Source organism: Suricata suricatta, chromosome 16, assembly GCF_006229205.1.
Source record: "Suricata suricatta isolate VVHF042 chromosome 16, meerkat_22Aug2017_6uvM2_HiC, whole genome shotgun sequence".
NCBI classification, from domain to species: Eukaryota; Metazoa; Chordata; class Mammalia; order Carnivora; family Herpestidae; genus Suricata; species Suricata suricatta.
This window is the reverse complement of record NC_043715.1, coordinates 6,606,856-6,620,317: the sequence shown is the minus strand read 5'-3', so window position 1 is coordinate 6,620,317 and position 13,462 is coordinate 6,606,856. Positions and strand designations below refer to the sequence as shown.

The 13,462-nt window shown below is 47.7% G+C and overlaps 2 protein-coding genes across 2 annotated transcripts in view; one reads left to right on the top strand and one right to left on the bottom strand.

Moving 5' to 3' along the window:
- On the top strand, positions 1–5,435 carry ATMIN (ATM interactor). The gene is made up of 3 exons (XM_029925595.1): positions 1–130; positions 855–1,054; positions 1,687–5,435. The coding sequence occupies exons 2-3, from the start codon at positions 861–863 to the stop codon at positions 3,494–3,496; spliced, it is 2,004 nt and encodes a 667-aa protein (XP_029781455.1). The 5' UTR covers positions 1–130; positions 855–860; the 3' UTR covers positions 3,497–5,435.
- A 6,274-nt stretch (positions 5,436–11,709) lies between these two features.
- The window catches only part of C16H16orf46 (chromosome 16 C16orf46 homolog), a 12,377-nt gene continuing 10,624 nt past the window's right edge, over positions 11,710–13,462 (bottom strand). Inside the window, exon 5 of the mRNA XM_029926150.1 lies at positions 11,710–13,462. Coding sequence (XP_029782010.1) covers positions 12,944–13,462 — 519 coding nt within the window. The 3' untranslated portion in view covers positions 11,710–12,943.

The following is a 13,462-nucleotide window of genomic DNA, read 5'->3' as shown; positions in this document are numbered from 1 at the left end:
GCAGGATGGCATAGTAAATCCAACAGTAAGAAAAGATTTGAAAACCGTACCGAAATTCTACTGTTGTCCAATTGAAGGATGCCCCAGAGGCCCTGACAGACCATTTTCTCAATTTTCTCTCGTAAAACAGGTATTTCACTTAAGTATCCTTCTCTGAGGATAAGGCGGAAGTGGTGTAAGCCTAGCGTGCATTCCAATCCCTTCCCAAACAATCCCTTCCCAAACGTACCCGGAGAACTCTTGAAGACAGCTGCTCGTGGGAACAGCCGTCCAAGAGTCTCCCTGGCGGGGAAAACGTGAGTGGGGCGGGACTCGAGTAAAGGAGACACGACTCGTTCTGGAGGCGAAGATGCCGGGAGTGGGTTTGGAGGAAAGACAAGAAGACCGTGTCCTCAGCCAATGAGAAATGTGTGTCCAGATCTCTTGGGTGACCCTGGGTGCCTCCAAGGCCAGAGAGGCAAACGCACAGAGGAAATGGTCTAAGGGAGCACCTAGCTGCAGAGGTCAGACAAAGAGTTCCAGAAGCAGCCACCTTAGGGAGGGGGCCCAGCAAGTGGGGAAGGAGGTGCTTTAGGACTGGCAGAGACCGGCTGACCCTTGCCCGAGCGTCTGCTGGTGGGTCCCCAGGACGCGTGCCAGACTTCCCCCGCCTGTGGCCTGTCGGCAACACCTAAACGGTGGCGCCAGGAGGTTTTGCCCAGAGCAGGAGGGGCCAGGAGCGCCTCTCCGTGTCCTGGTGCGCGCAGCTGCAGTCCGCCCTGTGAGCTCAGCGCTAATTCGGGCGCGCGGGTCATGTCTGAAGGACTTGGAGCGCTTGCAGTTGCCCACTGTCGCCCCCTCTGTATTCTCCCCAGCACTTTATGAAAATGCACGCCGAGAAGAAGCATAAGTGTAGTAAGTGCAGCAACTCCTACGGCACCGAGTGGGACTTGAAAAGGCACGCCGAGGACTGCGGCAAGACCTTCCAGTGCACGTGCGGCTGTCCCTACGCCAGCAGGACCGCCTTGCAGTCCCACATCTACCGGACGGGCCACGAGATCCCCGCAGAGCACAGGTAAAGGGGAAGACGTGCTGGCCCACAAGTCCGTAGCTGTGGGAAGAGTTTCAGATGAAACTTCTGGAGAGCACTAGTGCGGGGAGGAAGGCCGCAGACAGACGTGACATGGAAAAGGGAACTTTGGGGAAAGCGAGCAGGACCAGGAAAGCATCCGCATCAACCTGACCCGGTTGTTCTTCCTTATTCCGTCCCAGCTTTCCAGCATTTTCTATCAGAGGGATGTTACATTGTTGAAGAGTTCAGTTTTACCATAAAACTGTACCTCATTTTAAAGGTCAGCTTTATATTTGGAGTAATAGCTTCCCACTTTAGAAACGGTAAAGGTTGCATTATATAATCTGTTCGCTTCCTTATGCTTACAGAGCTGAGCTAAGCCGAGTTCTAGTACTTGGAGGGATACCCAAAAAAAGAAGTGCTTGCTCCTTCCCTGCTTGCGTGTCTCTCTGCCCACCGGCACCGTAGGCCCAGTTCTCAGACACGCCCAGGGCCGGCTCCTCCTCACCGCGTCCAGGCTGACCTCCGCTATGGGTGTGAGGCGCCGTGTTCGTCAGCAGCTGACACAGCTCCGGGGTTGAAGACAGCTGCAGCTTACACTCATTTTTCTCTTTTCACTCTGTCGTTACTTTCAGGGACCCACCTAGTAAGAAAAGGAAACTGGAAAACTGCCTGCACAGCCAGAAGCCATCCGGCAAGACCACTGAGTCACCGAGCAGCCAGCCGGCTCCGAGAGCAGACACTCAAGAATTAGAGACCTCAGAGATAAAGCTAGCCACTTCTTTCGAAGACTCTTGCCACTCGAATGCCGGAAAGCAGACTCTTACAACACATCCAAGATACCCTCAGAAGTTGCTTTTACCCAAGCCCAGAGTGGCTCTGGTTAAACTTCCTGTTCTGCAGTTTTCTCCCACGCCTGTCTTTGTGCCTACAGCTGACCCCTCGGCCCAGCCCGTGGTGCTGGGCGTCGACCAACAGGGCTCCGCCCCGGGCGCCGTGCACATCCTGCCCCTGTCGGTCGGAACCCTGATCTTCGGCCTGGATTCAGAGGCTGGCTGTCTGAAGGAGAGTCTCCCTCTTTCCAAAATTGTAAATCCTGTTGCTCTGGAGCCAATTAGCACAGGGGTCCAGGTGGACTTGGGCAAGAGCCTGTCTAACCCTTTACAAGAACTGGGAAACCCATGTCCGAAGAACGGCATTTCTTCGATCAACGTCCAGACGGACCTGTCGTACGCCACGCAGCAGTTCGTACCTTCCGCGCAGTGGGCCGGCCCAGACTCCTCCGTGTCTTCCTGTTCGCAGACAGACTTGACGTTTGGTTCTCAAGTCTCCCTTCCCATCAGTGTTCACACTCAAACATTCTTACCCAGTTCCAAGGTAACCTCTTCCATAGCTGCTCAGACTGATACGTTCACGGATGCCTGTTACCCATCGGGCGGGGTCTCCAGAGAAACCCAGACCAGTGGGATGCAGGGTCTGACAGACGACCGAGTCCAGATGGACCAAGCTGTGATGTGTGGAGACATTTTCGAGAGCGTCCATTCATCCTACGGTGTTGCCACAGACGCCATTATAAGCAGCAGCTTAGTAGCAGAGACGGTCCCTCATGGTTTGTTACCTCAGAACCACCCTAAGACTTTAAATCAAGATCTTGAGAAATCGGCACCAATTATAAACTTCAGTGCACCGCACGGTATGCTCCCTTCACAGAACATGACAGATAATCAGACCCAAACTATCGATTTATTAAGTGACTTAGAAAACATCTTGTCAAGTAACCTGCCTGGCCAGACACTGGACAGTCGTCTTCTGTCTGACACGAACACTGGATCTGACGCCCAGCTCCCGTCTGGCCCGGCCCAGAATCCCGCCATTGATTTTGATATCGAGGAGTTCTTTTCCGCCTCAAATATCCAGACTCAAACCGAAGAGAGCGAGCTTAACACCATGACCACTGAGCCTGTCTTGGAATCGCTGGACATAGAGACCCAGACTGACTTCTTCCTCGCAGACCCCTCTGCCCAGCCCTATAGCTGTAGGGGAAATTCGAACTTCTTAGGCCTTGAAATGTTTGACACGCAGACACAGACAGACCTAAACTTCTTTTTGGACAGCAGTCCCCACCTGCCTCTGGGAAGCATTCTGAAACACTCCAGCTTTTCCATGAGTACGGATTCATCGGACACCGAGACCCAGACCGAAGGGACCTCCGCCGCCAAAAGCACCCCTGCCGTAGAGAGCAAAGTTCAGCTGAACAGCACAGAAACACAGACCATGAGTTCTGGCTTTGAGGCCCTGGGGAGCTTGTTCTTCACCAGCAACGAAACCCAAACGGCAATGGACGACTTTCTCCTGGCCGATTTGGCCTGGAACACCATGGAGTCTCAGTTCAGCTCTGTAGAAACCCAGACGTGTGCAGAACTACACACGGTCTCCGACTTCTGAAAATGCAGTCAGCGCGTGGGTCGGCCTTTACGGTTTCCTTCCGGGTCAGCGAACGGAGGCGGGACAACAGTGTTAGCACCACTGAATGTAGTTACTGATGCATTTACAGGGGTCCTTGAAGTTCTCTGCCTTTTGTACTTGTAAACATGAGATTTGTGTATAAACGTAAGTGTATCATAAAGTGTAAGATGTTGACCTAAAATGATTGTTTCTGTGTTGCCTCCATTTGCCCTCTCACAGTTAGTCTTCCCGTCTTAAAAAAACAGTCGTGTTCACACCTTTAAAACCCATCTAGCCATTAGCTGAAGCCACGCTTACCAATTACTAGGGTACAGACTTTTCAGATCCGCAAAACATTTCCGTTGAAATGTGACTCACTTCACTTAAATTGCACCTAAAATGTCGGACGGTGCTGAAGAGAACTTCCTGTTTCCTGATAGTAAATCTCAAGAACTCGGACGCCATGCCGCACATTTAAGCACGAGTGCTTACGTGGCGTGGGACTCCTGCCACCTGCCTTGACATCTCCCTGTTTTCTGACTTGGAGACAAAAGGAAAACCACAGCTGTCTTTAGCTTTTGAGAGCATCTTCCTGTCACCAGTGCCATTCTTCCTCTAAAGAAACTAGTAGTGGTCCCAACGTAAGTGTACAGCGCTTTCCTCACAAGACACGTTTCTGTCCAATTACCGCTTCAAGAAGTAGCGGCAGGCACCCAGTGTAAATAGTGATCCTTCCCGTCTAAGTGACCGTCCGTCACCCCAGCTGCGGAACGCTGCGGCATGGAGTCCTGCCCCCCAGCTCACCCTGGAGGGTGCCCTGTGAACACCCCTCCCGCTCTCCCCAGTAGGCGAGGTGGGGCGGGGGGGCCCCAGAGCTGCTTCTCAGAGTGCATCCATAGGCTGAATCTGAGCTTTGTCTTTCTAAATGTTAAAAAAAAAAAATACTGGAAAGAGAAAAGGACACATTTCCCCATAAATTTCAGTACTTTATGTAAGTTTGAATAGGGCAAGAGTGCAATCCATGATTGTTGAGTGAATCTTTTCATCCACCTCTCATCCCTTCCTTGAATAAGGACAGACATTGGCCCAGCAAGGGTAGTATTTGTGCCTTGAGGACAGTACAGAACAGACCCACCTGAACTATGGTATTCCCCATTTTGTGCAGACGGCAGTGCCAAACAGTCTTCAAGGAAGATGAAGACCAGTTACTTGCGTAATCGAGAACATCCACGTTTTTAGACGGGAGCATGGCCAGATATGCTCCGGAGGTTTTCTGTGTTGAGGAAATCAGGAATTCTTAATTGTTGGCCAACTTTGAGTCAAGGAAAAATCGGTGCAGCCCATAAGTTTTCTAAGTTTACTTAAGGAAAAAAGTTCCTTCTGTGGCACATGCTTACACGCTGCTGAAGACTAAATCCTCAAAATAAAACCTAACGAGTGGACTAATAGCTCATTAAATGGATGATTTTCGTACTAATTCCTATCCCATAGAATACTTGGTAGTGAATCCGTAACCTTGCCTGGATGGATTAACCTGGTAGATAAAAGTTTGCTTTGGTCACAGTGGCCTATGAATATGGGTTTCAGAACAGACATAAAGCCTTAACTTAGAATTTCATTATGTTTTAGAATTGTCACTGCCTTAATGTTCAAACATTTATTTAAGTTCTCCTGGTCAGGGAGAAATGCATGTTCGTTTCTGGCTTTTTGTAAATACAAATGCAGTGATCCTTTGGCTTTGAAAAACGTTTGTTGTTGTTGCTGCTGTGAAAATGTCTGTTAATCCAGCCAGTAGAGTTACTTACAGAAAAATGGAGCATGTCCTGGTCCTTCCCGTACAAGTAAGAACTGTTTCCCTCCCAGACCTTAGTTCCCTGAATCGTCTTCGGATTATTCGTAAAAACTGAAATTCTGTGATTAAAGACAAGTGAGAATTCTACCTTTTTGTGTGAATTCTTTGACACACATAATGTGACCTAATTTGTTGCCTTGACGTTTCACAGCCCATCAACTTCTGATAGCCACAGGATCAAATGTTGTGCCTGGTTATTTTCATTACTGTTTTACCTTGTTGACAAGAATTACGAATTTTCCTCGTAGAAAATGAAAAGACACTCCGTTACCAAACTTTCTATTTTGATGTAGTTTTTATTCGACTAAAGCTATACACCTTAGAATTTTGAAGGAAATTACTCCCAATTCATGCATTTGCCAATTCATGACCATTTCACTTACTTTTTTTAAATGTTTTTTTTGTGGGGTGCCTGGGTGGCTCAGTCGGTTAAGCATCCGATTTCAGCTCAGGTCAGATCTCACGTTTGTGGGTTTGAGCCCCGCGTCAGGCTCTGTGCTGACAGCTCAGAGCCTGGAGCCTGCTTCCAGTTCTGTGTCTCCTTCTCTCTCTGCCCCTCCCCCTCTCATGCTCTGTCTCTCTCTGTATCAAAAATAAATAAAACATTTAAAAAAATGTGTTTTTTTGAGTGAGTACAAGTAAGGGAGGGGCAGAGAGGGGGAGGTGGGGGTAGGGATAGAGAATCCAAGGCAGGCTCTTTGCTGACAGCAGCAAGGCCGACATGGGGCTTGAATTCACATCTATGAGATCATGACCTGAGCCAAAGTCGGACGCTCAACCAACTGAGCCAGCCAAACGCCCCCAATTCATGGCCATTTTATAATGGGGTCCCTTTTGTCTTTGTAAATAATGTAATTCTAGCTTAAAAGCAAAAATGAGAGGGTTAGATTATGAGTAGTTCTTTGCTTAGTCACTAATTTGTGAAAGCTATAAAAGCTAGATCAGTATGTTTCTGACTTCTTGATATAAAGGGGAAATTAAAACAAAAATTCCGTGGACTTACCTAAAAGATGCTAAGGTTTGAAGCTAAGCTAATAAGGTTTCTGTTTGTTTTTGCATAAAGGCCCGAGCTTATTAGCATAGTATGGGTCAGTAAGACCTGTTCCAAACCTGGCATCTTCTTCCTGCTTTTGCTTGCAGCTTTTTACCCTTCCCTTCCTGGTGATCCACCCACCACTTCTATGTCCTGGTTTGGCTTTATGATTGCATTTCAAACAGGCTGCTGATCAGGACTGAATGTGAAAGTGATACCCCCTCCCTCCTACTTTATCTTTTTCCTAGGCTGTAACGAGAAGTTGAATGACCTCAGAGAAGGTAGAGCTTGTGCTATAACACAGATGTGGCAGAATTCAAATGCATCTGAATCAAGGAATCACTAAAGGCCATTTAACTTTACCACATACCTCAGTAACATTTCCCTATTTGAAAAGTGAGCCTTCAAAAATTAAGATGTTATAGTACACTTTTAAGAAACCATTCAGGGGCACCTGGGTGGCTCAGTTGGTTGAGTGTCTGACCTCCGCTCAAGGTCATGATCTCATGGATTGTGGATTCGTGAGTTCAAGTCTCGAATCAAGCTCACTGCTATCAGTGCAGAGCCCACTTTGATCCTCTGTCCTCTCCCTGCCCCTCCCCCAGTCACGGTTTCCCTCTCTCTCTCTCTCTCTCTCTCTCTCCCGTCCCTCTTTCCCTCCTTCTCCCTCCTTCCCTCTCTCTCAAAGAAAAAGAAAAGAAAGAAACCATTCAAAAATTGGTCAATTATGCCTTCAGAATTAGTTATATTGTCTTAGTTCATGGAGACAATTTTTGTTGAGCTATATCTGAGAGTCCAATACTTTTAATGAATTGTAAATGCACCAATTTATTCTTTTCTTTTCTGCCATTTTAGTAGGATGTGTTATATTTTAAAACCATTTAAAGCACTATTCTGTAACGAGATATGTGCCTAAGTAGTAAGTCTTCAGATTTAACGTTCTCTAAATAACTACCATAATAAGCACATTCTCTGACAGTCCATTTTCCTGAAATTAGAGACATCAGTCATGAGGGTGAATTTGGGTGAATAAGCTCAGAAGCTAAGGCTTCGTAGTGTCATGAACAGTATCGGAACTACCGGTGTTTATCCCAAATTAAATGTTTGATTTCTAGTTTTCTTCAGAACACACGCAGATTAAAACAAAATTGGTATCAGTCCTGTCGTACTGAACATATGACTGCCTTATAGTATGTTTTCAAGTTAACAAAGTTTCCATAAGCAGAGAAATTGTTTGATTTTAAAAGATAACACAGGGAAGAAATGTCTGTTGGTTGAGCTAAGTCGGGAACAAGAACAATCTTCATACCTGCATGCAGAGCATCCGTTGGCCAGTGGCTAGGAAGGAGTGCTATCCCCAGGATGGGCAGCCTCTTAATACTCCACCAGTTTATCACGAGCAGTGAATGTTGGGAGTATTGCTTAAACAGGAAGGAATTCTGAACAATGGCATTAAGTGTAAACACATCAACTTAGCATCATAGGATTTTCTCGGAAACCTTGCTGAAGCAACAATGCATGTTCTCTCGTTCTCTCGAAAGACGAATACAGGAACGCCAACAGCCTTTCCAGGCCCTGGCACAAGGGACCTATTTTATTATGAGATGGTCTCAGAGGAAAACAGCAGGCTTGTGGCCAGTCACTTCCTTCTGGAAGGAACCTGTGCAGGTGCCACCAGAGGGCCAGATGGACCAGACCAAGACAAAACGGAGAGCACTAGATGGCTTTCCAGGACACAGCAGGCTGGACATCACCCACATTTCCTTTGTGCCTGTGCCAAGACTTGCGCTTGCTCTGTAAGAAAAACTCAGAGAAGCTACACCCACAGGCTCTGGATTCTTGAATTAGTAATTCCCTAAGGCACTGTTTCTCAACTGGGCTGATTTTGTCCCTGTGGCACTTGGTAATGTCTGAAGGCATTCCTGATTCTCATGACTCAGGGACCATCGGCATCTAGTGGAGAGAGGCCAGGGATGCCACTAAACTCCCTTCTTTGTACAAAACAGTCCCTACAAAGAATTATCGAGCCCCAAAGGCAAGAATGCCAAGGCTGAAGAACGCTGCCCTAGGGATGGGGCCAGTTGGTGGGGTGGAACTTTAAGCCTTGCTGCAGATGGCCAGATCAGGCTGGGCCGTCGGATCCTTCAAGAAGTATGTATGTTGCTTAGAAAGCATGTGTTACTAGAGAAGGTTGAGTCTTCACGGTCTTATGCTTAACCGACTGAGCCACCCAGGCATTCCAAGTCTTCGCGGTCTTATGTAAAAACAATTTTTTTAAGTAGCTTCAGGATTGTTTACAATAAACAGCTTTTGAAATGTACAAATTGAAATTCACTATGTATTTTATAGGCAAGTTAACTGCACCAAAAGAATTAGGAAAGTCCTTAAGTGCCCATCCCTTAATTTTATAAAGCAAGGACACCTATACCCAGTGGCAATACTTCGGTGCAGAAAAAAAATTAAATGCCTAAATTCAGCTCCTAGGAGAAAGGAAGACACTTCCTGTTTTACTTACATACATGATATTAATCTGCAAAGCGAGTGTTCAGACTGGAGCAGTGGAAAATCAGGCAAAACAGCATGAGGGAAAGAGCCAGGAAAAGAAGCCCATGCATTGGTTAATCCCAAGCCAGGAGCCTCCGTCAACAAGTTGCGAAGCTGTGTTCTGAGGACGGCTGAAGAGTAAAAGGCTCCTCACACTCCAAATGACAGCTCGCCGTGTTCCACAGGATTTCCCTACGTTTTTCTTTTTTCTTTTTTTAGTTTGTTTATTTTGAGAGAGAGAGAGCACAAGCAGGGGAGGGGCAGAGAGAGCAGGAGAGAGAGTATCCCGGGCAAGGCTCGAACCCACAAACTGTGAGATGATGACCTGAGCCAAAATCAAGAGTCAGACACTTAACCAGCTGAGCCTCCCACACCGCCCTCCATGATTTTAAGTAGCTAGTCATTCATTAAAGGGAAGTGACCCAGTTATTTTGATTTGATCAATATTCAGAAAAATCTCATCTCTGTTGCCATTTTACGTACATTACCTCCTCATCTTCACCACATCCTGTGTCTGAAATTGCTCCCATCTTAAGTGAAGGAATGGCATTCTCCAGCCCTCCTTCCTGCCTCATGTGATCTTTTCCACCCAGGGCTTCAGCTGTTCCACACCTGGGTACTGGCCTGACTGAACACACTCTCTCTGTTGATTGGATTCTCCTTGGGGCACAGGAGAAAATGACCCTTGACACCCATGCATTTGCACAGGATAAAGAGACTAATACCCAGAAGGGGCTTAGAAAGAGCAGTGCCTTGTAAATTCAAGGGAGTTCTTGCATTGTGAGGCTAATTGAGCTCCAGGCCGAGTTTAGTCTGGACTGCAGGAGCTCGGCGCTAAGGCTCTCCCAGCGCCAGGGTCCCAGTGCTCCTGGCAGACAGTGGGAGATGGTCCCTGAAGTACCAGGGACAGCCCCGATATGCCCTTGGTCACAGCCCTAGGAGCCGCTCTGTTTATTCCCCACCTTGCTTCTCAACACCCCCCCCCCCAAATGCAGCGCCAAGGTGGCCCAGGCACTGGACCCCAAGGAGCCCCAGATGGGAGTCCTCCAGTCATGCAGCTTGGCCCTCTTGGCCAGCTGGGGGTACCCACAGAGAGAGAGGCTGGGCTTCTGTGGTCTCTCTGGGTCCTGAAGCTCTTGAACTTGGGAGAGAGGGAGAGTGAAAACCAACTTGATTCTGAGTTCAAATCATTTTATAGTATGGTCCTTGAGTACAGGTAAATTTCGCAAAAGGGAGCCACGTCCAGAATAAAAAGAATAAAGCTAAAAATGAGAGAAAGTCTCCCTGAGTAGCCAAAGTCCTACATACTTGTCCAAATGTAGCCAGGCCTTATTCTGATTTAAAGTCTTCCCTTTGCCCTTCGGAAGTGCCACCCCTCGTCTCTCTGTCAGGATCGCATCTGTCTGTCCAGGTTTCCCGCCCCTCCAGCCCCTCCCTTGCAGCACCCAGACCCTCAGCAGGACCCCCAGGCCACAGCCTGGCCTCATCCAGAAGGTGACCTCGGGCCCTGTAGGAGCCCTGGGTCAGGTGCTGCCACAGTTCCATCTGGTGATATGTAAGGTTTCTAGAAAAATAGGAGTTTGGAAAGTCTTATGGAGACATCCAAAACTAATAGAACAAGGGATGAAACACAGCCCACAATGGGCTTGGTTTAGAGACTAGAGGATCCAAAACCTAACTGAGGCCATGTTAACACGCTTAACGCCCTTCAATGGTGGGATTTCCCCCTGGAAATTGTGTTGGTGACCTAGAACCCTAATTGGGACCGCATTCTATTAAACATTTAGCCTTTATCTAGACTTGGACATTGGGGCGCCTGGTGGCTCAGTCAGTTTGAGTGTCCAACTTCCGCTCAGGTCATGATTTTGCAGTTTGTGTGTTAGAACCCCGCATCGGGCTCTGTGCTGACAGCTCGGAGCCTGGAGCCTGCTTCAGATTCTGTGTCTCCCTCTCTATCTACCCCTCCTCCAGGCACGCTCTGTCTCTCAAAAATAAACAAACATTAGACTTGGACATCAGTCTGAATGTCCTGATTTGACCTGAATGGAAACAGGCAAAACCTGGAGTGATTTTTCTCCACAGAAAACAAGCTAAGCCCAGGCTAATGCAAATAAGGTCCCAGAGGAGCTTAATCAGGTTGAAAAATAACCTAAAGAGATGCCAAATGTGAAACGTGCCTATCTATTCACAGAGGCGTCTCCTAGTCAATATTTTGTTGGCCAAATAAATTATTTGCTCAAAAGGAAGGATACTATAAATCTTTCAATTTGGGCCCTTCCTTTGTTCAGACTCGCCCTCCTCTTAATTCTAAATTATTATGTTTACCCCCAAATCTATATAACCTTTATCTCAACAAAAGAATTTTTCTAAAGAAAAACAAATTCTGTTTTAACTTAGATCAGTGAAATCTCAAAATGTCACCAGCTCTGGGCTGAGTGAGCAGCTCTGTCCCTCACTCACGCCTCTCTCCCAAGATGCTCTTGTCTGTTTTACATGTCCTGAGCTTAGTCATGAGCTTAGTCATCATCCTGCTCTTTAAAAGAGGGGGCTTGAAGAACCACTGCCTTAGGTGGGCAGGTGCGGAGCCAGAGGGCCCTCACCCAGCTCCAGGTCCAACACCTCGACGGTCCCGACACAGTGAGAGATCAGAGCTGCTTCTGGGGGCAGAATCCAGCCGGTTTCTTCATTCAGGGAAGAAGGGGTGGGCAGGACCTAAAAACTGCCTCTAAACTATAAAAAAGCGTCCAACCTCAGTAATAAAAATACACCTTTTCATGACCACTGTACTATATTCCACTATATTTCCAGTGTTTGGCAAAAACCACAAAACAGAACAAAAACCACCTAAACTAAGAGGCAAAACATTACAAAGACCAATTACAGATGTTTCCAGATACAGTCATATATTCTATCCATCATCTGGGGGACAGGAAGTCCAGAGTTCAAGTACAACCTACCTTAAGCAAATGCAAACTACGTAATTACAGAGCAGCTAAATGGTTATTCATATCACAAAATGGTTTTTCAGAGCATTACTCTACATAGCGTGGTCGCTTGGCACTTAAAATATAACTCATTTACAAATGTTTAATTTATATACAACTTCAGGAAATATGCACTGGGGTAAAATGAGGGAAGACGGGGGACAGGAGAGGGGAGGAAGTAACATCACTATTCCATAAGCGTCTGTCTGGGGTTGTAGAGTTCCCAAATACTAGATGCAAGGTAAAGCTGGAGGAAGCATGTAGAGTGACAATAATCATCACAACAACATTTTTTTTAAACAAATAATTATTCTTAACCTGCTTCCCAAGATGGATTTTATAGAGCTGTGGCTAAAACTCTTCCAGACATGGACACTAGCATGAGGCTATAGGACTAGGAAACCCTGGGACACGCAGTGTATTGTGGGTACGGTATGTCCATGGATGGGAGGTTAGCACACCTTGGACACAAGGACATTCTTCTGGAGGCAGGCTGGAGTTATCTATTACAGCAATGTTCCAGATCTTTGCTGCAAGAGAAGGTGAGGCAACAGATGGTATCTGCCTGGTTCAAGAGACTGGGAAACAATTTGGCCTAAACAAGCCCCTACACTAAGCTTAAGGCACTACATGGGGAGGAGAGCGCCCCTGCCAGTCGGCTCAGGGCTGACCTGGGCATCACTGAGGGATGCCCTTCAGAGTCCTCGCCATCCATGTGGCTTCCGGCGGGGAGTGGAGAGATGAGGCAGGCAGAAGCGAGAATGGTATTACCAGTTTGCGTTTTGTAAATGGCTAGGCGACAGAAGCAGGTGACATAGATATGGGAGCTTTGAGAATAAATCAGAACCCATAGAGTGAGGTTCAGTTTCCTCTGGTTCTTCTACAAAAAAAGGGACAAGGGAAGGGAGGGTGGGAATGGGGGGAAGAGTATGGCAGAAGAGAAGAGAAGGGTGGGATGGAGGGAGAGAGAGAGACAGGGAAACGATGAATGGATTCAAACAGTGCTCATTCCCAGGGAATTCTACTGCGGTGGCTCAGAGCAGTCTGTGGGCAGAGACTGGAGTGACGACTCTGCTCACCGTGAGGGAGGGCAAGAGAGTTCTCCGCAACACTTTGGTCAACGTTTGGGGCCTGTTTTCCTGCTTGGCCTCCGCGAGAATGTGCTTTTGGATGTTCACGGCAGGTCTTGGCTCCCTGGCTTTGAATCTGGCTTTGATGTTTTGCACTCCCTGTTTCTGCCAAAGCTGCACGGGGGCCAGATAGCGGCCGTTGCCGGGATTGGGAGGGCACACGGGGCGTTTCGCAGGCCGGAGGGACCAGTGAAGGCCGTCCCGCTGGTGGTCGGCCAGCAGGGGTGCTGGGGCCGCCCGGGGAGGGAAAGGCAGCGTGTCGTTGGCCTTCGGGTGCTTGGCCAGCTCCACAGGTCCCTTTTCACCTTTCCCGTCAACCGTTTTCAGCCCATACGCACAAGCCACCCACGCATCCTTTTCCATACTTAGCACCTTCTCTTCCCGCTGCAAGAAAGAGTTCTTACTCTTCTTACCCAGGACATC